Source organism: Ornithorhynchus anatinus, chromosome 7, assembly GCF_004115215.2.
Source record: "Ornithorhynchus anatinus isolate Pmale09 chromosome 7, mOrnAna1.pri.v4, whole genome shotgun sequence".
Lineage (NCBI taxonomy): Eukaryota > Metazoa > Chordata > Mammalia > Monotremata > Ornithorhynchidae > Ornithorhynchus > Ornithorhynchus anatinus.
In genome coordinates, this window is record NC_041734.1 from 71,409,682 (window position 1) to 71,437,358 (window position 27,677).

At 55.8% G+C, this 27,677-nt stretch overlaps 1 protein-coding gene across 4 annotated transcripts in view; it reads right to left on the reverse strand.

The window, feature by feature from the left end:
• Positions 1-3,244: 3,244 nt before the first annotated feature.
• KIF21B (kinesin family member 21B) overlaps positions 3,245-27,677 on the reverse strand; it is a 50,490-nt gene continuing 26,057 nt past the window's right edge. Inside the window, exons 17-36 of one of the 4 annotated variants that reach the window (XR_003760895.1) lie at positions 27,116-27,184; positions 26,213-26,442; positions 25,723-25,870; positions 24,353-24,547; positions 24,074-24,175; positions 23,817-23,982; positions 23,295-23,346; positions 22,969-23,026; positions 22,089-22,294; positions 21,784-21,858; positions 20,388-20,501; positions 16,472-16,510; positions 13,862-13,998; positions 13,302-13,482; positions 12,198-12,362; positions 11,699-11,816; positions 11,152-11,322; positions 10,293-10,492; positions 9,414-9,603; positions 8,780-8,868 (exon numbers count right to left, since the gene is read on the reverse strand). Coding sequence is in view for 2 of the 4 variants with exons in the window: in XM_029068989.1 (XP_028924822.1) it covers positions 8,814-8,868; positions 10,293-10,492; positions 11,152-11,322; positions 11,699-11,816; positions 12,198-12,362; positions 13,302-13,482; positions 13,862-13,998; positions 16,472-16,510; positions 20,388-20,501; positions 21,784-21,858; positions 22,089-22,294; positions 22,969-23,026; positions 23,295-23,346; positions 23,817-23,982; positions 24,074-24,175; positions 24,353-24,547; positions 25,723-25,870; positions 26,213-26,442; positions 27,116-27,184 (2,481 nt within the window). In the remaining 2 variants the exon portion in view is untranslated. Of the gene's footprint in view, positions 8,869-9,413; positions 9,604-10,292; positions 10,493-11,151; positions 11,323-11,698; positions 11,817-12,197; positions 12,363-13,301; positions 13,483-13,861; positions 13,999-16,471; positions 16,511-20,387; positions 20,502-21,783; positions 21,859-22,088; positions 22,295-22,968; positions 23,027-23,294; positions 23,347-23,816; positions 23,983-24,073; positions 24,176-24,352; positions 24,548-25,722; positions 25,871-26,212; positions 26,443-27,115; positions 27,185-27,677 lie in introns of all 4 variants that reach the window. The other 3 variants (XM_029068989.1, XR_003760896.1, XM_029068991.1) reach the window with 3 other exon arrangements.

Consider the following 27,677-nt stretch of genomic DNA (forward strand, 5'->3'; position numbering starts at 1 on the left):
AACCCCAGTGCCTGGGACACAGTAAATACTTAGAACATAGTATGTGAATAACAAATTCCACTTTGTTAATCATTATTATTATTACTGTACCCTAGCTCATATTTTCCATTCTATTCAAGCTCATCTTTTCTCTTTGCCTCATTCTCCACTCTCATGCATTCAGTCATGTTTATTGAGCATTTACTGTATGCAGAGTGCTGTACTAAGCACTTGGGAGAGCTCTGCCACTTATTTGCTGTGTGACTCTGGGCAAGTCACTTCACTTCTCTGTGCCTCAGTTACCTCATCTGTAAAATGGCGATTAAGACTGTGAGCCCCACGTGGGACAACCTGATAACCTTGTACCTACTCCAGTGCTTAGAAAAGTGCTTGGCACATAGCGCTTAACAAATACCATCATCATCATCATTATTATTATTACAATGCAACAATAAATGGACACATTCCCTGTCCACAGTGAGCTTACAGTCTGGAGGAGGGAAGGGAAAGGAGGGGCGACAGAGACATCAATACAAATTAGTAAGTTACAGATTCCTCCAAACCCTGGTTTATGTCCTCCCTCCTGATTGAAATTCCTTCCCCCTTCCAACCTGCCAAACCACACCTCTGACGATCTCCGAAGTCCTCTGAAATCTCAACTCCTTCAGGAAACCTTCCCTGATCAATGGATTGATTGTGGTATTTGATTGATTATGGTATGTAAGTGCTCACTATGTGTCAAACACTGTTCTAAGTTCTGGGCAAGGTACAAATTAATTAGATCTGACAGAGTCTCGCACGGGTCTCGCAGTCTAAATTTCTTCTGATGTTTCTTCTCAGGCCTGCATGGCACCTATGACTTTTATACTTACAGCCTTCCATCATATTTTTGTGCCTATCAGTTTACGGGCTCTAGTGTTTGAACTCTTCTTTGTCTTATTTGTAAATTGTAATCTCTGTGAGGGGAGGGATCATGCCTTTCTCTGATGAACAAGCGCTTGGAACAGTGCTCTGCACACAGTGAACACTCAGTAAATGCAATTGATTGATTAGTGCCTTGCTGACTCTGGTACCAACAAGACCCAAGGGCTTCCAAAGGGGGGCCCCAATTTGGTCTCTCTGACCTATCACCTCTTTTAAGTTGGCCTAAGCCCCTCCCCCGGCCTGGCTTGTAATTTGGAGAGAACTGAGAAAGGTGTTTCAGGCACTTAGAGATACGTGTTGACTCCGAGGCAGGAGAGGCAAGGACAGGGTTGGGTGGCCAGTGTCAGGGAAATTAAATGACTTGCCCAAGGTCATACCAAGTAAATGGCAGAACCAGTATTAGAACCCAGGTCCTCTGACTCCAGGCCCTTGCTCTTTCCACTAAGCCATGCTGCTTCTTATGGTATTTGTTAAGCATATACTTCTAAGTGCTATGGGAGATGTAAGGTAGTCAAGTTGGACACAGTCCCTATCCCACATGAGGTTTACAGTCTAGGGAGTGAAAATAGGTATTGAATCCCTATTTTACAGATGAGGGAACTGGGGCACAGAGAAGTGACTTTCTCAAGGTAACATAAAAGCAAGTGGTGAGTTGGAATTAGAATCCAGGGCCTCTTATTTCCAGACCCATGCTCTTTCCACTAGGCAATACTGCTTGATATGGGGAAGGCAACCACGGGGAATTTTTGAAGAGTAGGAAGTCAGTGAATCTGAGTTCTAATCTCAGCTCTGCCATCTGTCTGCTGTATGACCTAGTCCAAGTCGCTTAACTGAATCTCCATGTCTCAGTTTCCTCGGCTGTAAAATAGGGATAAAATACCATTCTCCTTCCCACTTAGACTGTGAGCCCCGCATGGGACAAGGATTGTGTCCAAGCTGATTCCTTAGTACCCCCACCCGAGCACATAGTTCAGTGCTTGGCACAAAGAAAGCACTTAATAAATTCCACAATTATTATTCTGATTAGCTCCTGAGAACTAGCTGACCTGACCTCTGGTTGGCTTCCCTGTCCCTGGTGTCTCAGGGATCTGTTCCTGCAGCTCCACTCCCCTACAATGCCAGCCACAGTGCCCACAACACCCACAGCACCCACAGCGCTTTCTGACCCACGGTCTCGCTGCAGGCCGGATTCACCAATTGTCCACCTAGGCTCCTGCCCCCCTCTGCCCTGCTCCTCCCCCTTGCCCCCCCAAGGACATTCCTCAGTCACTTGTGGCCTTTCTGAAAATAAACCTCAAAAACAAAATGAAAAGGGCCCCTTCTTCTGTACTGGCAGGACCCGGCCTCTCCCTGCTCCCCCCGCCCCCTCCAGGCCCCAGCTCAGGTCTTCCCATTCACCAGCTGCTGTGAGATGTCCCCAGGAATGCGCAGACTGGCCCAGCTGCCATGGGCTCTGCTGACTCAAAATCAGGGGCATCATATGAGGGCCCCTGCTTGTTGAATGAGGATGGCAGCCTCCCCCAGCTCCCCCATGTCAAAAAAAGTCTCACTCTATAGGCTGAGGATATCCAGTGCCACGGGAAGGGGCTGAACCCAAATCCAGTCTCTGCCATCAACACCTGCGGCCCTTGCCAAACCCAAACCCGGTCTATGTTGTGTCCCAGTAATAATAATAATAATAGTTATTTATTAAATGCTTACTATGAGCCAGGCACTGTACTAAGCACTGGGGTGGATACAATCAAATCTTGTTGGATCCAGTCCCTGTCCTACGTGGGGCTCACAGTCTCAATCCCCATTTTACAACAGTGGTAACTGAGGCACAGAGAAATGAAGTGACTTGCCCAAGGTCACACAGCAGACAAGTGGGAGCAGGGACTGTGTCCCAGGGGAGCAGGGTCCGTGTCCGAAGGGAACAGGAACCACATCCCAGGGGAACAGGGGCTGGGTCCCAAGGGAGCGGAGGCTGCATTCCAAGGGAACAGGGGTGTCTGTGGTTGAGGTGGAAAGCAGAGCCCCCTCTACTTTGCTGGAAAGTCGCTAACAATGATAACAATAAAAATCACTGTCACATTTCCTCAGCGCTTTCTATGTCCCTAACACTGCTAAGCGCTGGGGAAGGCAGAAGAAAATCAGGTGACTATGATGTAAGAGCCTATGACTTCAGCACTAAGGGGACGGTGACTTCCCCAACACCTGTTCCGGTAACTTTTCCAGTACGTTAGCAGGCTAATCTCAAGTCGCTTGCTAATCTATTGTCCAAAGGTCGGGGATCTGTAAAACACTTGCTGTCAGAGTTGATGAAACAAAGGGCCTTTGCTCCAAAAACCCTCCAATAAAATCATCAAGAGATAATTCCCCGCTGTTTATTTACCAAGACCTTGTGGGAACCAACACAACCGGCTGAAAACAAAATGTACATCAGGAGGCTTAAATAACTTTCTTACACTTTGTACAGAGGCTCAGGGAGGTATAAAAGATCTATATACACCTTGGTCTATACACATCACACCAGGGCACAAGCAGGGGAAGGGGAGATGGAGGGAGTCTCTGGAGATGGAAGCTTCAGAGCAGGCGGTGGGGAGGGACCTATCCTCAAGACCAAGCCTCACTGGTGGGCAGTTCTCAAATACCTTATACCCACCCCGGGGCTTCACGGGCCCTACCCTGCCCTCTCGTGGCTCACATCACGGGGAGGAGATGGGGAGGTCTGGGACACAAGAAAATACACACAGTAGCCTGCTCTTGGCTCCCTGTGAAGTGGCTCCACACAACGGGGAGATGGGGTCTCAACAACTCTGTCTCCGGGACGTGGCCGGCTCCAAGGGACGATCCATTCTCCAACCCATCATGGAAATCGACTCACCACCCTGAGAGGTGTAGACAGGACTGGTGGGAGTCAGGCACCCCTGGTGGAAGAGAGACTTTGGTGGAGGTGGGGCCAGGTCAGGTTTCAGACCACACAATGGAAATTCCACTTCTGGAGGCGATGCCAAAGAAAGCAACGTGGTGTTTGGAGAACGCCACCGTCAGCCAGACTCAGACGGGGCGTGGGTAGCAGAGGGGGGAGATTGGGAGGACAGGGCTGTAGGTGCTGGCTCTAGGTCTGCACTTTGGCCAAGGTGGCCAGTGGATGGCAAATACCTTTCCCCCCATGGAGACTGGTTTCTTGCCTGACCGGTGCTCAGAGGCTCTCTTCTAGGTGGTCTGTGCTTTCAAGTGCCCCCGGAGCAATGTGGGACGGGGACCACGTCCAACCCGATTAGCTTACATCTACCCTAGAGCTCAGAACAGTGCTTGACACATAGTAAGTGCTTAACCGGCACCATCATTATTATTACATAGGGCCAGGGGCCATTCTGGGTGTCATGTGCTCCGCTCCAGCCTGGCGGGAAAAGGAGCCAGAAAAAGACTTAGTTTGAGCCTAGTGCCAGTCCACGGCAGCTACTGAGCACGAGGGCGTGCACAGACTCAGCCATTCAGCGGTGGGGGCACGGAAAGCTTGGACCACTCTGGCATCTCCCCTCCTCTTGGGGTGAGAGCCTGGTGCCCCACTCATGCCCAAAGCTCAATTAGTTCTGAGATCTCTGCACTTCGACGTAGTCCCTCGCTACCCTCCTCCCCTCAAACAGAGGTCAAATATCACGACGTTAGGAGAGGAGGGCAGGAGGTGGCACGGGCAGAGTGGGGGTGAAAGAGTGGGAAAGAAATGTCCCCCTTCCCCGGCCCTGCTAGGGCTCCTCCGGGGCATTAAAAGGTGGACCTTTTAAACCCTGTGCAACCTGAACGAGCTCGCTGGGCATGGCGGGTGTGAGGCGTGACAGGGCAGGACGGCTGACTGGGAGGTGGGGCTGGCATGGGGCGAGGGTCAGACCACTATCACTCTGCTGTCAGTCTGTCCAGGGGACCCAAAGCCAGAGTGGCAAGGGGAGTGGGCAGTGTCCGTCTGGGTATCGGTGACCACAGGAGGCAACAGGATGGCGAGCTCTTGCGCCACCTGCTGGTCAGAGGCAAATGACACTGCAGGAGGACACTGACACTGGCCCTGCCTCCACCTCCAGCCCCCCCAAACCGGGGGCTCTGCTGTCTCTGCAGCAGTGAAGGACCCCTGCCAGGCTGGAGCCCCTGGCCTGGAGCCCCAAAGGGCAGCAGTTTTTCAAGGAAAAAAGTCCTCACCTTCTTCAGTGAACAAACCCGGGGGCTTGACCGAATCTCCCTCCACGGCAACTTGCGCCATCTGAACCTAGAGAGACCACGAGCGGGCACAACATGGCAAGTTCTCTGTTCCCACTTCTTCCAGCAAGGAGATGCCTGGCCTCGGGCCCGGGGAGCGGACGGGTCCACAGCTAATTTTAGGCCTGCTCAGCAGACCCTGGATCTGAGCTCTTCTCTCCCCCCTCGGGGGACGGCTACCATGGTCCGGCAGGCAGAGACCGATGCCATAGGACAGGGCCGCCGGACAGTCACCCATCAGGATGTGACCCCAAAGCCCCCGCCGGGTCATTCTCTGGTGTCATGATCGGCCGTGAGGCCGGCCTGGTTGGGGCAAAGGGGTAGCCGGACGCTGGGAAGGGGCTGGGTAGCTCAAACGTGCCCTGGCCCTGAGCAATCACTGTCTTCCAACTAGAAGGAGAAAAAAAATGGTCATACAGACAGACCCACGACAGGAGTAAAGGGCTATGGGACAGGGAGGACAGGACCGAACCAGACAGGGAGACGGGCCTCGGCTTCTAGGCCAGCCGTGGGGACTTGTGCTCAGTTCACAACCGTTGTGCTGGGGTCACCATCTAATTGTGCTTCTACCACGAAGAGTTGTGCGAGGGCAGGAGCCCTCCCTTTGCTCCTCTGGTCCTCAGCTAGCCCTGCCCACGGGCAGACTCAGGGTCCACTCCCACAGAGCCAGCCGGCCCCCAGGCCTCTAGCCGTTCCACTCAGAAAAGGCAGCAGGCAACGGGAAGCGTGGCTGGGGGCACACATGCGAAGGGGGGGGTCTCTCGGGGATGATTTCAAGATTTAAAGACTGACACTCACTGACGCCAAACCCCAGCTCTGATCATGAGGTAGCTTCCCCAAAGGGAGAACACGAAAACAACATCACATCGATAAGATTCGGAACCTTCCAGCAGAGGAAGTTCCCCAGAGGGACGGCCCCCAGAGGGACCCCCAGAGAAACTACACATGCCACAGCAAGACTCCCTACTGTAGCGCATCACTCCCCTTCCAGTGCAGCGCAGGTGCAGGGCTTGAACCCGGTGTATCTGGCACGGGGACCTGGTCCATCCCTCGGTGAGACACGGCGTCAACTCGGTGAAGGCAGGCCCCGGCCATCGCGACACTCCCCTCTGTCACCAGGCAGGCGGGAGAGAAGCCAGAAATCCGCTGGGGGATTCCGAGACTAATCCAGCGGGAGAGGCTTAGGCACCGGTGCAGTCTTTGGCTGGAGTGGAAAACACCAAAGGTCGGGGGTCCTTGGGGTCAGAGCGGACAGCCGACTGCAGGACAATCACCCTTTGACCGTCCGCACTGGGTTTCAACACTCCTAGGCTCCCGTTGTCCATCGGCTCCAGATTCTTCTCTCCTGCTCGAAGGTGTCGGAGGTTGAAATCCTTGTGCTGTGTTGGACTTCCAACGGCCTAGGGCTAGCTAGGTGGCCCAGCCGGTCTGTGGAGCCTCAAGAGGGCAGAATGCAAGGCCCGGCATCTCCTGCTTTCTGTCCCGGGGGGAATGAGATGGCCAGGGGCAACGTGGAAATGGAAAAACTGTTCTGGGGATGGAACTGAGATCCAGATCAGTCTAAAGGGAGCGCCTCGAGTTGATGTCTCCCGCCAGTCACTTCCACCAGCAGGAGGCACGCACTCACTAATTTAAGTCAAACAGCTAATTGCGACTAATTTAAAGTCGGAGAGCTGGTCCCTGGCCAAGGAAACGTTTCCCACGAAACCCTGAGACAAACCACCTCCCAGGCTTTCGCCATCATTTCCAAGCTGGAAGAGTCCATTACCCAGCTCCCAGGTTTAAGGCTTGAAAACGGGTCTCCTGATTGAGCTTGTGGAAAGAAGCTGGTGAGATAGATGTTGTGCTATTTCTGCTTAAAAGTAACAGATCTTAAAACCTCACTCCCTTCTTCCCGCCCCTGCGGAAAGCAATCTGTCCAGACTAGATAATGGAGGGGGTGGGGGAAGAAGGAGGGAAACCTTAAATCTGGTCCTCACTACAGAACGGACACCCTACAATAAATAGTACCTGGAAAACTCCCCTAGCTGCTTCTTAACGGGACATGGTTCCAAGTGAAGAATGGAGGAGCCCACACGGGGGTTGTGGGTGGGCCCAGGGAGCGAAGCGGGGAGAGGGAGCAGAGTCAGCAGGGAGAGGAAGGGGGGGAGCATCTCCCTTGGGCCAGCTGGGACTCAAGTCTGGCAACTAGGAGGAAGAAGGGGTTGGGGAGGGAGGGTACTGTGGGACTGGAAAGGCAAGCAGACACGCATATCCAGTTCAGGGAATAAGGGCCCAGGAGAGCGGCAGGCCTCGGCTGATGGGTGGCCTGTGGAGATCCCCCTTCCCCATCACCACCCCTACCCCCATGCACCTGCAAGACCTGCTCAGATCAGAGGGACCCAGAGCCAACGGCTGTGTCCCGTGGGACCCTCTCCGCAAAAAAAAATAAAAATTATCAGGGCTGAGGAGCCCCAGCACCCAAAGAAGTTCAGTGAGGGAGAGAATTCATGGAAAGAAACTTCAAGTCAGTTTCCAGGAGGCATTCACAGAAAATAAATAAATACTGCCCCCCACCCCCACCCCCGAAACCCAGGAGTTGCTCACCCCTTTCCTAGGGAGCAGCTTTCTGACAGCTCTGTGGTTAGGAAAGGGTTATCCCTGAGCTTTCCTCTCTCCCTCACCTCCCTGGGCTCCATTGGCTGCCCTGCTGGAGATGAAGGGGAGGAAGGGAAAGCTCGGGGCCAATGTCTGCTGGGAGAGATACCCCGGTTACCAACTTGGGTTACCATCCCCGTCCCCTCCCCATCACCGGGTACCCCGGTAACATCCAGGAAATGTCTGGGAAACGGCTCAGGGGATGGTAGTTTCTGGGGATGCGATGCATGGTGGGGTCAGGGGGAGGCGGGGGTGGGGGATTCAGTTTTCAGATTCACAGCAGGCCCCCACAGCGGGGAGAAGCTGGCTCAGAGGCAGCTGGCACAGGCGGAGGGGATTGGGGAGGGTCTGGGGCAGTTGGAGGGGGCGGATGGGAGCTCCGAGACATGACAACCCCCTACTTGAGGCTGGGAAAAGAGTCTCTGGGGATCGGGACCCCTGTCCTGTGACCTTTGGAGCCCTTAGCTCTTGTAGGTCAGAGTCTGATTTCCTGACAAGGATTCATCTCCAGCTCAGGAGGTCACAGGGGCAGGGGGTCCACAAGGGACCATGAGGGGGAAAGGGGAGGGTTTGGCCTTGGGCTGTCTCAGGTCAGGCTGAGGGCAGCGCCTGGCTCCCCTGGGGTCAGCAGAGGGGTGAGGGGGTCAGTGGCTCAGCAGGGGGCACGGGGAGGCGAATAGGCAGCTCGGTGGGAGAGCAGGGTGAGGCCTGAGGGGAGGAAGGAAGGGAGAGAAGGCGATGGAAAAGGCCCTTGGGCTTCACAGCTTGGTATCCGCCTACTCCTCTGACCCCCCAACCTCACTGAGCCCGAGTCTGTCTCCCCCCGAGGACCCAAGAGGGTCCCAGCACAGACCCCAGCCCTGGGGAGGAGGCAGAGGAGCAGACTCAGAGCCCCAGAGCTCCAGAAAGGGCACCAGACCAGCTGGGTTGCCTCTTCCCGGAGGCTCGGGGAGTGCCGGGGACGCTCTGTCAGAGGCTGTGCATGACACGGGCCGGCGGAGTGCTGCATCTCTGATCCAACCCGTCGCTCTCCGCTCCTCCTATCCTGTGCCTTTGGGCAGACGCCTTCCACTCCAGAGCTTCACCGTCAAGTCACTGGGCGGAAACAGACAGGATGGGTCAAGGCGGTGTCCGTTTAGCCGCTCGAGCCGAGAGCACAGGGGCCGTGCTCCAGGTTCCCAGGATTCCCTGAGCCTCGGGGTGGGTCCCGGTGGGGCGGGTGGCTGTGGGGTGAAGGACACAGGGGTGGCTGAGGTGGGTCTTGTTTGAGGGTGGAGGGCAGAGAGATTCGCCCAGCCAAGGCAGACCGGTGGTCTCAAATGGGGAACCTGACATGGGTGGATTTCAGAAGACTGCACTTCCTTGCCCTACCCTGCCCCCATGCCAGCCCATCCCCTATACCCTCAGCCCCAGCTACCCAAGATAGGCCCAGCCAGGCCCCTGGAAAGTCCCCAGTGCTCATGCTCAGAAGAAGGGGGTCTGTGCAGGCAAGAAGTGTGAGGGAGGGGCCAGTTACTGTGTGAGGATGGGGGCACTGGCAGACCAGAGGGGGGATGGAGGTGTGATGATGGGCTCTCTCTGGACCAGACTTATCAGGGCAGAATAAGAGGGAGGAAGAGGGAGTAAAAATAATCTCATACCGTTAAGAAGCAGCTTGGACCGAAGTGGAGAAAGAGAAGGAAAGGGAAAGGGAGAGAGAGAATGGAGAGAAGGGGGGAGGGGGAGGAGGGTCAAGGCAGGCTAGTGGCTCGACCCTTTATGGCCAGGACCCGTCGCGGGAGGCAGGGGGTGAGTCCAGGCACGTAACTCCACAACTTTACCCGGCAGTCACTGCAACGTGGAGAGAGGGAAGGGCGGAGGAAGGGAAGGAGGGAGGGCCAGAGGGGGAGAGAGCCGGAAACAGAAAGAGAGAGAGACAGAGACAGAGAGAGGAAGACAGTGAGAGAAAGAGAGGAGAAAGGGACATGGTTGGGAAAGAAGGAATAAGAAGAAATCAATCTGAGCACTAACCCAAAGGGAGAGCAAGCTTGGCGTTCTGTTGGGGGAGCCTAGGGGGGTGGGGGGCAGGGCACAGGCCCTCCTGGGGGTGTGTAGCGGGGAAGAGGGCCCTCACGTACTTGACTCACTTATGGGGAGGGGAGCAGGGAGACAGGCAGGAATTGGAGCCTCTGCAGGGACTGAGGAAGGGAAAGGAAGGGACGGAGGGACGGGATGGGGGGAAATGGCCAAGGAGAAGATGGAGAACTGATGGATTGAGAGCAGAGTGCCACTCCCCCACCCCACGCCCTGCTCTGCCCTCTCCTGGCCCCCTTCTCTCTCCCCAGCGCCAGATCTCGGGGCTACGGATTGGAGGCATGTCCTTTGCAAGTTGGACCACCGCAGGCGGGCACCCAGGGCCCCACCCGCTGTAGCCTTGGCTCTCAGGGATCATGAAGGGTCGCTGTACTGAGGGGCGGGCAAGCAGCAAGAGGAACAGAGCAGGATGGAGGCGACTGGGCAGGAGGTCTTCCTGCGCTCACCTGGAGGCAGTGAAGATGTGCCTGGAATTGGTGCAGATGGCATTGATGGGGCTGTCGTGACCTTTGATCTCACCGACGGGAGTGAAGTTGTCCCCGTTCCACACCTTGATGACGCCCCCACGACAGGCGCTGAGCAGCATGGGGCGCCCAGGGACGAAGGCCAGGGCACACACCCAGTCCTTGTGTGCATTGGGGATTTGCTGGCAGAGGAGACGAGGACAAGGCAGGGCAGAACAGGGGAGGGGAGAAGATGGGATGGGAGGGCAGAAGACGGGAGGGAAAGACAGGAGAGTAACTCCTTGTGGGCAGGGATCGTGTCTTCCCACTCTATTGTACTGTACCCTTCCAACTGTTTAGTACATGGCTCTGCACACAGTAAGCTCTAGATACGTACCCCTAGATAAATGCGGGCTGGAAACATATCTACCAGCTCTGTTGTTCTGTTTTCTCTCAAGCACTTAGTACAGTGTTCTGCACACAGTAAGCACTCAATAAATGTTATTAGTGAGAAAGAGGGGTGGCGGCAATCAAATTCCCAGAGCTCTGGGTACCACACCAAACCCCTCTGTCTCCCTATAATAAACTGGCCCCTGGTCAGCTAGCTGGCCTGCCCTCAGACCCCGCTCCTGACCAACGGTGACCCTCTCCCTCCATCCACAGCCATCACATTCAGCTCGGCTAGGGGTGGGGAGGAGCAGGAGGACCAGATCGAGCAAACCCTTGGCCACGTCTTTCCTCTGCCTTTCCCAGCAGCCCCTTCTCCCCCACACCTCACCCGCCCACCAGGTTCCCAGTCTCTGCCTCACCCCTTTTCTTCCCTCTGCCCACGGCCCCCTCCCCGGGCCTCCCCAGCCCCTACCTGCATAAGCTCCTGCTGCTCCAAGTCCCATTTCTTGATGCCGTTGTCCCGAGACCCACTGAAAAGCAGGTTGCCCTGGATGGCCAGGCACTCGATGCCATCGTAGTGCGGGGGTTCAAAGTTGTGAGTGGGGCCCACGTTGCCGGACACGCCCTCAGCCAGTTCAAACATCTGCCAGGGGCCCCCCGAGAGCAGAGACGGGGTGTCATCTGGGACCCCTGTTCACTTGGTCCAAGGTTTGGGGAGGCCAGGCGCCAGGAAGCCAGGAATGGGGGAGCCAGGGTTGGTTGATGAAAGGGTGGGGGAAGCCAGGGTTGAGAGAGGCCAGGGTCAAGGGAGGTCAGGTTCAAGAGAGACCAGAGTAGGGGGAGGGCAGGCGGGGGAAGTAAGGATCAGGGAGGCTAGGGTTGGGGAAGCCCAGGCAAGCAGGAAGGCCAGGGTCAGGGACGCCAGGGTCAAGGGAGGCCTTTCCAGACCCAGAAGATTACCAACACCACTCTCCGGGGCCGGAGGGAGGTTGGTCCCCGTGACCTCCACCAGGCATTACCTTGACGTAGTGATCCTTGGAGCCGGTCACCACCAGGTCATGGTGGCTGGGGGTCCGATTCACCGTGAGGCACATCACGGGCCCGATGTGTCCTGTCAGCTTCCCCACGGGCTGGAACCTGTGAGGGGCAGGGTGAGGAGGGGCAGGGTGGGGCAAGGACCACTGTCACCTTGGGCTCAGGAATGAGCCTCCTGGTCCAGAACCTCTTTGTGGGGGCCACTGGAGACTGGACTGGGGCTAGGACTCTGAAATCCCCCAATGGAAGGGAAGTAGGGTGCGGAAGCAGGGACCACCAAGGCAGTCACAGAAGCAAGGAAGAAGGGCCATTCCTCGCCAACAACCCCGAGTCCCTGGGACCCGGCCCCTCCAGTTCTACAGATGACCCCTCCAGCCCCTTGGGTACCTCCCACACTTGATACCCTCAGGTCCCCACTGTAAGCGCCCTCCCTTCCCCTGGCCCCCTTCAGCCCCACGGGTACCCTCCTCCCCTCCCCCTGACCTGCTGAGCTCCCAGATGCGGACAGAGTTTCCAGAGGCGGCGTAGAGGGTGGTGCCTGAGGGGCTGAGGGCGATCTGGTTGATCTGCTGCTCACCAGGGGCGCTGGTCATGGGGCGGGTAGAAGTGCTGGCGCAGGCATCCCCTGAGATCACCTGTCCAGACGACCTGCTGGCCCACAGCCCTCGGTCACAGCCAGACAATAGGAAAACCCCTGCTGCCCAGACCTCGGCCCCCCTCAAACAGATGGAGATAGGGCCCTCCTGTTCCCTGTCAGACAAATATTCTCTGCCTCCTTCTTACCCCCAAGGGCTCATTCTCCCCACGTGCTTCTGGAACTGCCCCCTGCTTGGGACGAGGGGTCAGAACATCCAGGGGCAGCAGCCGGGGGTTGTGGGACTTGGAAAGGAATCCCTACCTGGGGTCACCGGTGGTCTAGTGGATAAAGCACGGGCCTGAGAACCAGAGGATGGGAGTTCTAATCCCAGCTCCACCACTTGCCTGCTGTGTGACTTTGGGCAAGTCACTTCTCTGTGTCTCAGTTTCCTCAACTGAAAAATGGGGATTTAATACCTGTTCTCTCTTCTATTTAGAAGGTGACCCCCATTTGGGATAGGGACTGTATCTGACCTGATTAACTTATTCATACTCCAGCACTTAGAACAGTGCTTGACACAATAACTGCTTAACAAAATACCATTAAAAAACAAACAAAAACTGGGCACCGGGAGAAGGTGCTCGAAGGGAGGCGAGAAACGGGGTGGAAGTGGAGTGGCCTAGTGGAAAGAGTCAGAGCCTGGGAGTCAGGAAGTTTGGGTTCTAATTCCAGCCCTGTCACTCACCTGCTGCTTGATCTCGGGCAAGTCATTTACATCTCTGTTTAGCTCCTTGTTGTATTCGCCCAAGTGCTTAGTACAGTGTTCCATACCCAATAAACTCTCAAAAATACCATCTATTGATCTCTGAGCCTCAGTTCCTGCTCTCCCTCCCACTTAGTCCGTGAGCCGCGGGTGGGACAGGGACAGCGGCTAATCTGAGGATCCCAAATCTAGCCTGGCACCCAGCATCCAGCAAACGCTTCAGGCCCCCCTGGAGCCGACAACGTACGTTAAGGTGCGCACGCACTGGGCGGAGTCCCGGATGTCCCAGACCTTGATGTAGGAGGTGGAGACGGAAAACACCAGGCTGGAGCGGGCGCAGAACTTGACGGAGACCACGTTGTTGGGGTGGCCCTTGAGGGCGGCGATCTCCTGCCCCGTCACCAGGTTCCACATCTTACAGCTGCGGTCTGTGGCAGGAGGCCATTGTCCATTGAGGGTGGGTGGCTGCTCTTTAGCATCCCCAACCCATGGCCCTCCAGATCATCCCCACTCACCATGCCTGACCCTCCTGGTTGGAGGGGGTGGGGCTTGGTGGGGGCATCGGGGAGAGGAGAAGGTCCAGGGAAGGGGGAGCGAGAGGCTGATTCACCTGTTTCCTTGGTTCACCACCTGTTTGGAGCTTCGTGATTCCTAGAAGCCCCTGGGGTTCATCCCTCACAACTCCCTGGGATTTCTCCTTGGGGCAGTCAGTACCCATCTTCCCAGCCAGCAGCTAGCAGAGAGGTTCAGTGGGAACCGAAACCTGGGGCCACCCCTTTCTCGGCCCCCTCACAGAGTGGTGCCTACCTTTGGACCCGGTGAAAAGGAGCTCGTCGGTGGCATCCAGGCAGAGGATGGGCTTGGTGTGACCCTCGGCCACGGCGATGCACTGCAGCGGGGCCGTCCGGGCGCTCTTGGCCCCACCCACCGGGTTGATGATTCCCCTTTGGAGGGAGAGAGTGTGCCCGTTAGCTCTACCTGGTGAGGGGTTGGACTTGGAGGGTCAGGGGAGGGGAGGTGGGCTGGGTGGAGAACAGAATCTCACAAGCCCTGAGTCGGGCACAGAAGAATCTTCCACCAGACCCATACAGGAACAAGGGGAGGGCCAACTCCAATTCTCGGGGACCCACCCCCTTGGGGTCGTGGGGCTCCCCCAACGCCTCAATCGCCTTTCTCCTGAGAAAGCTGGGCCCCAGGGATTCCCTTCTGCATGCGTCGAACCTCAAGAGGCTGCTGGGCCCACTCCACACAGGGTTTGTTCTCCAGTGAGGGTGACCACTGGTTGACTGCCAGAGGCCCCTTTGGACACCCCTAAGCCCCCTCAAAATGTGCCGACACTGATGTCAGGACATTTCTCCATTATCTGAGATTCAGCTCTGGACCTGCCCTGAACTAGGCAGCTAGGTCTTTTGGGGTGGAGGGGAAGACCCCTAAATCCAGCTCCCTGAGGATCCCTGGCCTGGGAGCCAGGAGTCTTGGACCACTTGGGAAGCCAAGGGACAACTCCCAAATGGGAAGCTTGTTCTATTGGTAGTCAAGAATCAGCTCTGGGTGGGGGTTATGGCAGGAGAGGAATATTAGCAACACCCTGTTCCTCCCCTGGACCATCCCAGGGCACCCCTCTAGGGTCACCCAGGAAGTCCCAGACCACAGGGCCTCCACCCCAAACCCAAAGGGTTGGACATCCCCAATTCAGCTAAGGGGCCCCCTATTCAGTCCCAGAAATTGGGCCCCGCTCCACCCCTGCAAATAGGTCAAGGGTACCACAGAGGAGTCCTGGGGTAGGGAAGGGCTGATCTGAGGCTTCTAACTTAGTCTGCAGAAATCAGCAGAGGCCTTGGTGCCAGCCCTGCAGACAGCAGGCCATAAAGGGCTGACAGCAGGCCAGTACCAGCCCTCCCATCCCCGGTCAGAACGGTACCGGGAACACAGAGCTTTGAGAAGGCCAGAGAAGGTCTGGGAAGGCCAGAGACCCTTGAGGGTCAGGCTACCCTCCCCTGAACCTGGACAGAATAATAATGATCACTATGGTATTCATTAAGTGCTTACTGTGTACCTGCCCTGAACTAAACGATGGACTAGATGCAAGATAACCAGGCCAGACACAGTCCTTAGGCCATAGGGGTTCGCAGTCTAAGATGGAGAGAGAACAGGGATTTCATTCCCATTTTACAAATGAGGTAATTGAAGACCAGAAAAGTGAGGCATCTGGCCCACGATCACACAGCAATAAATGATACAGCTGGGATTGGGACCTAGGTTCCCTGACACATGCCTATGCTGTTTCCACAAGGCCTCACAGCAGTAAGTCACTCACTGGGCAACCTTTTCACCAGGCAAAGCCTAGTGGAAGGGGCCTAGGGCAGGGAATCAGGGCACCTAGATCTGCTGGGTAGGTCACTTAACCTCTCTGTGCCTCCATTTCCCTCTCTATAAAATGGGGATACTTGGTCTGGCCTACTGGTATGACAAAGCCATGGGTAGGGCAGGGCCTTCATGTGGGCCTTCTCCAGAGACTAGCACCTCAGAATTGCTCTTTGGCATTTTGGCATATATCAGATTGGGCAGCGATTTTAGGACGGGGGGGGGCTTGCTTGGTGTCTATTTTGGGGGATAAGAGCGGGTGGATTGGGGGGGGGGCGGTGCCCACAGCCCCATCTCAGCCTCTCTGCTCTGTATCCCCGTCTCCTCCCCTACTGCCCCACCTGACTCAAATAAGAGCAATTGGTGCCCCAGATACCCCAGTTGGACACATCCCAAAGGGCCTGGAATGAGTTGGGGGGGCGAGAGGGAAGGAAGGAAAGGGTCTCCGGGCAACCCGCCACATCGGAGGGACGGGCCTGCATGGAAAGGGCTGAGCAGGGCGGAGATGGGGCTGGCAATTTCTCTCTATGGGGTAAGGACGCTAGGTCTCCAATCTTGACTCTTCCCGGTCCCCATCACCACACAGTGCCCCGGTTTCCCACCAGAGGCCTCCAGACACCCAGGCACCACCACCAGCACAGGAGGAGGAGAGAGCAAGCCCGAACAAATGACAAATCCCAGCCACCCAAGCACCAAGACCCAGCCCCAGGCCAGCCCATGCCGGCCCAAACCGGCCCTCAGATCAGCACCGGTGCCACGAGCAGTTCTGAAATCCATGCAGCAGCTGTCAGGACCACCGGGACCCCCGAGCCCCAGTGCCCCAGTGCGGGCAGGGCAGGAACGGGATCTGCGCAGAGCAGCCGGGAGCAGGAGGCAGGGGGTCCAGGAGGTGGGGGCATCAGGGACATGCTGCAGGAATGGGAACAGGAAGGGAGAGAAAAGCAGGCCCGAGGAGAGACTGGAGGGCTACGGCCCCGTGGAGAAGTGGGGAAGGGAGAGAGGCAGAAAGGAAAGAGACTGAAAACACACAAAAGCCAGAAGAGCTGTATGTACCTCAGGACCTCCGAAACAGAGGAATCACTGTCGTCAGACCTATGGGCAGAAAATTAGCTGGATTAGAGGACAGAGGAAAACACAAAGAGACAAAAGGTGGCAGCGGAGTCAGAAAGGTCAGAGGGTTATTGTGTCCAGTTCAGCGCTGAGAGAGGCAGAGGAATGACAGAGGCTTCCGGCCAGGAACCTGATTTGGGTTGGAGCAGGGAGAAGAGAAGGGGTCACAGACGGGACTCAGGAGATTGAACCCAGGAGTCCCGTTGTTGGCGAGGCAGGAGGCAGAGAGGTTTGTGGTTAACAGGAGCTACAGGGAGGAGGAAAGAGGAGTAAGTGGACATTACAAGCTGAAGTCCCCACCCTGGATCCCGCGGGCCTCTGGCTGGACCACAATGGTGGCCAAATGGAGTCAGTGGCCCTCTTGCGGAAGTCCATCTCAGGCCCACCCCAGGCCCAGATGGAGAGCCCCACCACTACCCAGGTCCTAGAACTGGCAGTGTCCATAGGAAGGCTAGGGTGGCCTTTGGCCACAGGATCTTCAGCTGTCCACTGCTGCCCACTCGCACCTCAAGGCCAGGATCTTCTCTGCCTTCTGCCCCTTCCTCTCCCCTCAATCCAGGGCTCGGTCCTCAGTGGGCTCTCAGCATACACCGTATTAATTGACCAGAGTCAAGTCCCAGGGAGAGGCCAACTTTGAGAAACAATACAATTGTAAAGCTCCCAAGCTCCTCGTTGGTAGAGGAGCAGACAGGCCCCCACCCTGGCACTGCCCCTGAATAATAATAACAATAATGATATTTGTTAATTGCTTACCAAGCACTGGGGTGGATACAAGTAAATCGAGTTGGACACGGTCCCTGTCCCATGTGGGGCTCAGAATCTCAATCCCCATTTTGCAGATGAGGTAACTGAAGCACAGAGAAGTGACATGATTTGGCCAAGGTCACACAGCAGGCAAGTGGCAGAGCCAAGATTAGAACCAAGCTAACAAAGCTCAGCCCCACCTCGATCCCTGCATGCTCTATCCCCATAATGAAGTCCAATGCTGGGGTCTTGGACGAATTCTCCTGCCGTGACTGACACCAGGCATCCTTGTCATCCTCAGAGTGTTGGGAAGGGGTAGGAGAGCTCCTTCCACATAGGGAATGGGTCACTTGGTTATTCTGTTCTTCCCAAGCTCCTGGTACAGTTCGTCACACCAAATGGGCACTCAACAACTATCATTTTTACTACTTATAGGAGACACTCCTGCCCCCTGCAGCAGGTTTCAGAGGGGTTTGAGTGACTTCACGGACACGAGAGTTCTATAATAGGCTACTAGATGGAAAGTTTGGAGTGTTGGATGGGCGGCTCGGAACCACGAGGAGAGAGGTCCAAAAAGGACAACCATCACCAAGTTCTTCCAGGCATCTTGTTGCCACTCTCAGAGACAGAACCCGGACCAGATGGACCACTGGTCTGACCCAGAATGGCCCAGCTGATGGTGTCATTGCTCTAGGTCACAGCACTTCACCATCAAATCAATCAATGGTATTTACTGAGTGCTTATTGTATGCATAGCACTGTACTAAGTGCTTAGGAGAGTACAAGATCCTAGAGTTGGTAGTCATGTTCCCTGCCCTCCGGGAACTTCCAGGCTAAAGGGGACAGTCCCTATGACTCCCTGGTATGGTAGTGGCCTGGTGGTTCTATGGGCAGATGGTGATGATAGAGTCACTCACCAGAGAGGAAGGCACCAGCCTCGAGTTCAGAGTTCAGAACTGAGGTTCTGCATAGAGGCACCAGTTTCAGGCCTAGTTAGTGGCTGACATGCTGCCTTTCACACTCTTTCACTCTTGCTAGTTGTGCTTCCACGGGGGCACAGAGTGCAGTGAGTGAGGTGGTGGATAGGGTCTAAACTTGGCAAAGTGCTCACAACATGCAGGACATACTTATGGTCAAAATGGCTTAAGTCCTTGGGTATTCACAACCCCACGAGTTGCACTTATAAACACATCTATAGAGGAGTAGTATAGCCTAGTGGAAAGAGCATGGGCCTGGGAGTCAGAGTTCATGGGTTCTAATTTCAGCTCTGTCAGTAGCCTGCTGTGTGACCTCAGACAAGTTACTTAACATCTCTGTGCTTTACTTTTCCCAACTGTAAAATGGGGATTTAATTTCCGTTCTCCCTCTTCCTTAGACTGTGAGCCCCGTGTGGGACAAGGATCGTGTCCAGCCTCATTAAACTTGTAATGATAATTGGTAAAGTGCTTACACTGTGCCAGGAACTGCACTTAGTATCGGGGTGGTTACAAGCAAATTAGGTTGGACACAGTTCCTGTCCCACAGGGGACTCACAGTCTTCATCTCCATTTTATGGATAAGGTAACTGAGGGACAGAGAAGTGAAGTGATTTGCCCAAGGTCACACAGCAGACAAGGGGTGGAGCCAGTATTAGAACCCAGGTCCTTCTGAATCCCAGGCCCACCACTAGTCCAACACTGCTTCCCCTATCTACCCCAGTGCTTAGAACAATGCTTGACACATAGTAAGCATTTAACAAATACCATGGTAGTCATCATTTCATCTATTTGCTCTATTACTTCTGATCACTAATTCATTGTAACGTCTGTTTCCAGGGCTAGATTGTGACTTCTTTGAGAGCAGAAATTGTGTGTACTCTCTCTGCTGTGCTCTCCCAAGTGCTAGTACAGTGTTCTGCACACAGCAGGCACCTAGTAAATGCCACTAAGTGATTGACTGGCTGAGCCCAGCCCACTGATATAGCTGGGTCATTGTCCCTGGGGGATGCTGTGGTCTTCCCCACCTATGTTGTCCGGACATTTTACAGGATTCCTGCTGGATCAGTCTACCTTGTGGATCATTCTAATTGGTTCAATGGTCAGAAATCTTCAGCACCAAAGGCTGAGTCCCAGAAGGCAGAGCCCACCAGGCTAAAAACCAAGTCTCTGGATTCCTAGAGCCAGGCTCCTTCCCCTGAACCACCAATGGGCATTTCACACAAAAATGGGAGAATTGCCCCATGGTGTGGAACTCAGGGCCTACCCAAGCCAGCACACTGCCTTCATGGTGGCCCTTCTCGCATTGAGTCTCACGGGTTGGGATGGACCAACTGGTGTCCTTTACTTCTATCCATCTGAGGATCTAGTGCACGCTCGAGTATTCTACATCCCTCCAAATAATACACTGGAGACCTCTCATCCAACAGTGTTTCCAAACCTCTTTGGAGCCTGTTGAGGTTTTCCAGAGAGAAGAGAGCTGGGCCCTGCCTGTGGCTGAGGGATCCCAGGAGGACTGCCTGGGGAGGCACTCGGCACTGGCAGCCTCTGCTCAACCCAACACCCGGTCCCCAAAGTCTCCCTGAAGAGGAGAGGCATGACTGCACCAGAGGACACGAGTTCATGCTGTCAACAGCTGGATGGCCTTCCCGGGGTTGCCCCAGAGGCTGCCTCACAGCTGCCAGCTGAAGCCTGACTCAGTGTCAAGGCAGAAAGTCTCCTAACCAAGTGCAGGCGGGGGTTGGGGGGCACTAAGGAGCCTCGGGAGCTGCCCCTCTGGCCCAGAGCTCCCAGCCATCCCTCCAGGTCTAGGTGGTGTGTGGGAAGCACAAGGGGAAGGGGAGTTCAGAGTTGGAGGTCCCAGGGGGCTCAACTTCTCTGCCCCACAGATACATGGGCAAAAACACCATGCAGTCTACCCTCGATGGCAGCACCTCGGCAGAGCTCCAGTTTGGCTGAGGAGGCCAGAGACTGACCGTGGTGGGTGGAGTGTCCCAGCCCTCTGGCTCAAGCGGCTCCAGACCCATTAACAGAGGGCCTCCCCCGACCTGCCCCCATGGCCCAACTCTTTGCCAGCTCCAGCCGGAGGTGCCCGGAGCAACTCCCACGAGGGCAAGGCAACTCTCAGACCCGGCTCTTACTTGTCCAGTGCGGAGCCCTGGCTCTGGTTACTGGTAAGACGTGAGAAGACGTTGCGATCGTTTCGGGGGCGGGTTGGGGGAGAGGAAGGGGGAGTGAACCCCACATCTGAGGACCTGGAATGGAGCAGACAGAGCAATGAGTCACCCCCCGAAGATGCTTCCCCCCAGGCCAGTCACCCCATGAAAATGCTTCCCCCTGTGCCCAGCCCTCACCCCGCCCTGGCCTGGCCCAGCTTGCTGGGACCCAGCCAAGGCTGAGCATCCTCTCCCACCCTGGCTCCTCCCTCTGTAATCTCTCTACCGTTTTTCCCTCTCCAACTACCACATCAGCACTTGTGTACCACCTATACACTTGGGTCTTCACAGCTTCCTGCAGCAGGTGAGTATGTAATTTATAAGCCCTTTCACTCAACCACATAGTCATTATCTCATTTCCCTCTTCCTCCTCTACGTGATTCATTTTTGTGACCGCCTCCCCGGCTCGGCTGTAAGCTCCTTGGGGTCAGGGAATGTGTCTACCAACTGATGATGATCCTTACGATATTAGTTAAGCACTTACTATGCATAAAGCACTGTTCTAAGTGCTGGGACAGTTACAAGTTAATCAGGTTGGACAATCCCTGCTCCATATGGGGCTTCCAGTCTAATTGCCATTGTTCTCGTCTGTCTGTCTCCCCCAATTAGACTGTAAGCCCGTCAAACGGCAGGGATTGTCTCTATCTGTTGCCGACTTGTTCATTCCAAGCGCTTAGTACAGTGCTCTGCACATAGTAAGCGCTCAATAAATACTATTGAATGAATGCATGAATAATTAGGAGGGAGAACAGATATTGAATCCCTAATTTACAGTGGAGGAAACTGAGGTACAGAGAATTTAAGTGACTTGCCCAAGGACCCATAGCAAACAAGTGGTAGAAGTGGTATTTGAACCCAGGGCCTCTGACTCCCAGGCTCATGCTCTTTCCAGTAGGCCATTCTGAGGTAGGTATACTCTCCCAAGCCCTTAGTATAGTCCTCTGCACACAGTAAGTGCTCAGTAAATAGCACCGATAGATTGATTGGCCTAGATTGGACTGGACCAGGTTGGACTGGGACTGGCCCTTGCTGCTCCCTCTCAGTTTTGTCCCGGAATCCCTCCCTCAGGCGGGTCCTCTACGCTGACCACCCTGGTGGCCAGCTTTGGATGACGGCTGAGGGGCAGGGACCCACTCTGCTGCTTGTCCCAGCCCAGAGCCTTTCTCTTGGCCAGGTCTGCCCTGAGCTGAATGGGCCCAGAGCTGCCAGCCTGGATTTCTGGGGAAGATGGTAGATCTCCCTCCTGCCTCCATTCCTCAGCATCAGTCCCAGGAAGCCATTTCGGGTGTCCCAACTGCCTCTCTGCCTACTGCGCGCTCACCTGATGGGCTGTCCGCGGTCATAGGACTTCCTCCGTGTCAGGGGCGAGGTGTCTGAGGCGCGGGACTGCCGGGGGCTGAAATGGTCGACACCCAATCAGGGACCCAGGATTCCTCTGAGCTAACAGGGCCCTTCTGCTGGGGATCTCAAAACACTTGATCTGAGCCCCATGGGGGCCAGCCAGCATCTCCCCTGGTACCCCACCTAATTGCCCTACCCCCTTGGCCTCCCCTCCCCTATGTCCCAGCCCTGTCCCCGACTTCCTCGACTCCCCCACCCGCGAGGCTCATGCTCTGAGATCCTCACAAGGTGCTGCCGCGGGAGGGAAGGCTGATGGTGCGGGAGACGCTGTCCCGGTAGCAGGAGTCACGGACGGAGAAGCCTACAGCGTCCTCCTTGATTTCTGTGAGCGAGGCCAGGGACTTGGTGATGTTCTTGGTGGCGATGTCCAGTGGGGGGCCCAGGCACTCAGCTGACACGGCCTTCATCTGCACCGACAGCTTCGGCTCTCCCTGAGGAGGAGAAGGAAGAGGATGCCTTCTCTTTCCCTGTTGGGGTTTGGAGGGGTCCTGATGGGGGAGGGGCTGATCCCAGCGGGGTTTGGGGAAGGATTACGATTAGGGGCGCATAATTCCCAGGTAGGGAGCCATGTGTAATAATAGTAATAACAACAAAAATAATAATAATTATGGTACTTAATGTTGGTATTTGTTAAGCGCTTACTATGTGCAGAGCACTGTTCTAAGCGCTGGGGTAGATACAGGGTAATCAGGTTGTCCCACGTGAGGCTCACAGTCTTAATCCCTATTTTACAGATGAGGGAACTGAGGCACAGAGAAGTTAAGTGACTTGCCCACAGTCACCCAGCTGACAAGTGGCAGTAGTTACTATGTGCCAAGCACTGTTCTAAGTGCTGGGGCAGAGACAAGTTAATCAGGTTGGACACAGTCTCTGTCCCACATGGGGCGCACACTCTTAATCCCCATTTTACAGATGAGGTAACTGAGGCCCAAAGAAGTTAAGTGAGTTACCCATAGTCACAAGCAGACAAGTGGCAGAGCCGGGATTAGAACCCAGGTGGTCTGTGATCTATCCACATAGTCATGCTGTGTAGACAAGGATAGCAACGAGGAGGACAAGAGGGGCCAGCTGGGCCTTCCAGCCCCTGACAGGGTTTTGAGCCCACCTTGAACTTGAAGTCATCATGGCTGGTAGAACCCTTCATGGTGAATGACTGGGAGAAGCTAGAAGAGACAGTGGATCAGGCTCGGGCTGGCCTCTCTGGAACCAGGTGCCAGGCTGCAGTTACCAGCCAACGGGCCCGAATGGCCTAGCCACTCAAACCAAGCCTGTCAAGAGCACACAAGCCCCTCCCCATCTGCCAGGCCTCAAACCCCGAGGCCCTGGACCCTTGGCCTCCCAGATCCCAGTCCTTCCCAATCCCCACCCCCACCCCCCAGTCCCCAGGCCCAGTCTCCCTGATCTCCCAACCCCTCACCCCACCTGTCTTACCTGGGCTCTGAGAACTCAGAGATCTCCTCATCAGTGCTGGCATAGCCGTTCTCTGTTCGAGGGGGAAGACCAGGGGAAAGGTCAAAAACACCTAAGAAGGGCTGACAACCCCCACCCTGCCCACTGTCTGGGCACCATGCGGTCTCTCACTCTCAGTCCTCCCCAGCCCCACAGCCTCATCCTCAAGGTAGGAATCTGAGTGCCTCCTCTGAGTAGGAACAAAGAGGAGTTAGCACTGGGCCCTTAGCCCTTACGGGGCAAAGCCCCTCCCCCCAGGAGGGGAGGTGGGGAAGGAGCATATCTGTGCACTAGCCTCTCAGGGATGGATTAGTGGGAGGCCAAGCCACTGCAAAGTGTTTCCGGGGAGGGGGGACAAATTGAAAGTGGAGCTTGGCTCCCCTTCCCTAGGCCATGGAACAGGAGCCTAGGGCCCGCGGGAGGCCTGGGGCCAATGGGATCCCCAGGAACACTGGAGCCTAGGTCCCGCGGGAGGCCTGGCTCAGGCCTAGGCCCACATCACACCTTGCTGCACATTGTGGATGAGAGCCTGCAGCTCCGGGTGAGCCTCAGCCTTCTCCCGTAGCGCGTCCAGGATCAAATGATTCTGGGAAGACCCGGTCACATCTGTCTGCCTCAGCCGTCCCTCCAGCAGCCGGATCTGGGCCTCCTTCTGGGCCACCTGCAGTCCCTGGTGGGGAAGAGCCAAGAAGTCGGGGGCTCCCTCTTCTGCCGGGGCCTAGTCCCGCTCCCTCCAGGCCAGGCCCCCACCCCACACATACCTTGTCGATGGAGGCCTTGAGGAAGTTGTCCAATAGGAGGCGGGCTTCTGCCAGAGAGCAGGAGCTGATGACCACCGAGGTGTCCGTGGAGTCCAGCTCCTCCTGGTGAGGGAGACTGGGTCATCCTGAGCTGGGGTTGGGTCTCTGGGACCTCTGGGGGCACCACTCAGAGGGAGCAGTGGGGTGGGACCGAGAGCCGGGGGCAGTGGATCTGCCCACCCCCACACCCCTGCTCCCTTCCAGGCCCACCAGGCAGTCCCTTAGGGCCAGGGGAGCCACCTTGGTCTCCTCCAGCTGCACGATGGTGGCCTGGCAGTCCGAGATGCTGTCGTTGATGTAGTCGATGTTGGCCGTCAGGGCCTCGATCTCCTCACTCAGCTCCTGCAGGCCCTTCTCCTCCTCGGGACTCTCCGCCTGCAGCTTCTCCCGCTTCCTGCGCAGTGTCTCCTGCAGCAGGGACAGCTCCTCCCGTTTCTGGGGGGACACCGCCGGAGGCGGGGAGCTTAGCCTGAAGCCTTGGATTCTCTGCTCTCCTCGGCCTGAGCCGGCCAGGAGCAGCCGATTCACAGTGCTCACAGCACTGGCCATATTCTGCCTTGACTGTGGCCTCAGCCATTCCTCATTTGACTTCCCTGCCTCCAGCCTAGGCCTTCTCCAGTCCCACACCTCAGCCAGATCAATGGATATTCCTGGATCAACGCTCCTGGTCTTCAAAAACCTCCAGTGCTGCCCATCATGCAGAACTCCAGGACATCAACTTCAAAGCTATCTCCCTACTACTTAACCACATTCTTCTCCCATTACAACCAGGCCCACACTTTGCTCCTCTAAAACCAACCTACTGACTGCCTCACCATCGGGCCCTAGCTCAATTCCTCCTTCCTGCCTTGAACTCCCTCTCTCTTCATGTCTGAAGGAACACCACTCTCCCCACCTTCGATGCCCTACTAAAATAATTTCTCTTCCAGGAAGCCTTCTCTGACTAACCTCTCATCTTCTCACTCTATTCCCCATTATCAATAAGTCATTTGTTTAGTGCTTACTATATGCCAAACACTGAATTCTCTGAGCAATTTGTGCTCTGCACACAGGAAGTGATCAATAAATACCAGTGATGGATTGAGTTCTAAGCCCTGAGATAGGTAGAAGATAATCAGGTGAGACATAATTCCTGTCCACATGGGCTCAAAGTCTAAAAAGGTGACAGAACAGGCAAATGATCCCCAATTTATAGATGAGAAAAGTGAGATCAGATAAATTCAGTGACTTGCCCATGATCACACAGCAGTCAATTGGCAGAACCGGGATTAGAACTCCCAGGCCCTCTGATGCTCACCCCATTGCTACCTCCATAGCTGTTATGCCCATATCCTTCTACTCTGCTGCTTCCCAGAGCTGTAATTTATTTTAGTGTCTGCCTCCCCAGATAGACTGTCAGGTCCTGGAGGAAAGGGATAGCATGTACCCACTTTTCTATATTGGATTCTTCCAAGCACTTAGACCAGTGGTCTTCACACTGTAAGTTCTCAATAAATACCACCGATCAACTGATTGATGGACAGCTGACCACTGCTCCCCTGGACTAAGTGCAGACGTAGACGAGGTTGGGGCAGGGACAGGGACCACTGGAGGAGCTCCGCAGCTCTCACCTGGATGAGCCGCTCCATGTCAGCCTCCAGGTTGACGATGGTCATTCGCTGCATGACAATGTCCAGGATGCGCCGCTCCAGAGACTGCCACTTGAGTCGGGCAGCCTTGCTGAAGCTCTGGCCGGGACCCTTCTTCTGAGGCTTCTTCCTGTGGACAGGGTGGAGCCACATTCCAACCACAGCTCTCCTCGGCCCCTCCTGACCAGAGGGGCTCCTTGCAGCTGGGCATCGGGCACAGGACCATTCCATTCCCAAAGCCCTCCTGCATCAATCCCAGGACCACCCAGGGCTTTTGTCAACCAGCCCTCCCCTCATAGCCCTGCCTGCAGGTGCCCAGACCCCTGGGACCATCCTGTGGTCCCTGGACTGATCCCATGAGTCAGGGGTCACCCTTGAGCCTGTCCCGATCCCTCTTCAGCCCCTGACCTTGAGGACTGCTCAATCCCACCCCCCCAAGGGCCACCTGACCCCTCCCAGTTCCACCCCTGACCTGGCTGGGCGGATGCCATTTACAGAGGGCCCGGGGTCCCCCAGGAAGTGGTTGATCTTGCGGTTCCACTGGCGCACGATACTGGAGACAGAACGTCCTCCTGCTTCTGCATCTGACGAGGTGGTGCTGGCCGACACCTCGGCCCCAGAGTCCAGCATGGGTGGTTTGAGGCCCGCCCGCCCTGCTACCCGGTCCGACATGGGTTTGGCCAGCCGCCGCAGGGCTGTAACCTGAATGAGAGTGGGAGGAAGGCTGGTGGGGTCAGAGCAGTTCAGGCTGAGAGGGATGGGGGAGCCCAGGAGAGGCAAGAAAACCCCTCCAGGGCTGAGCCCAGATTGGACAGGTTGGACACTCCCGGGGTCACTCTGGGCTGGGGGGGAGGAGTCCTAGGCCCAGGTAAGGTATTTTTAATAACAATAATAATGATTGCATTTATTAGCACTGGTCACTAGGGTAGACACAAGATAACGAGATCAGACATAATCCCTGCTCCACATGGGCCTCACAATCTCAGAGAGAGAGAGAACAGGTATTGAATTCCCGTTTTACAGAGGAGGAAACGGAGACAAAGAGAAGTGAGGTGACTGTTCATGGACACACAGGAGGTGAATAGAAGAGGCTAGGATTAGAACCCAGGTCTTGTGATTCCCATTCCTGTGCTCTTTCCACTGGGTATATCACTCTTCCCTAGGCTCATCAGAGTCTCTGCTCAGGGTTCCTACTGAGAGAGACCAGAGGCCAGACCAGAGGAAAAAGGGAGATTTGCCCCCACTTTGCTACTCTATCTCTACGTGTTTAATCAAGAGAGGGGCATGGAGGAACATGAGGGGAAGGGGAAGGAGTGTTCCCAGAGGAGGGATCGAAGAGGCCCTCCCCTCCCAGCCAACCCAGGACTCAGCTCACCTCTTGGGTTTTCCTCCTTAGCACGATCTCCTGCTGCCGCTTCTGGGACTCCAGGGCTCGGATCTGAAACTGCAGGGCCCGAGGAAGGAGAGAGTTTTTTCATTCAATCCCAGGGGAACAGAGCCAATGCTCTGCATTCAGAAAAAAATGGCTAAGGGCTTCGGGCAGCGCTCTACAGGGTTGCCCCAGGACCCCTTGCCCCCCAAATCACCTCCCCAGCAAGAGAAAACTGCCCAGACATTCTCCACAGCTTGAAGGTAAACTGCAATACCGATCTCCAAGCCTGGAGGGAAGCACACGTCTTCCCTGAGGGCTGGAGGCCCTTCAGAGTCCTGGGTTTCGGCAATTCCAAGCAAAACCCCCCATTCCCTGGGTGCTCCCCCCTGCCCCCTCCCAGGCAGGGAGGGGCAGGACAGGGCAATGCCCAGGACATGACAAGGGTAGCACTTACCACAATCCCCAACGGGGGGTAGATCCCCAGTGCAGGATGGCCCATTTGCCTACTGGACCATCCAGTTGGCAGCTGGCCTGACACCCACCCGGGACGGATACAACCCGGGAC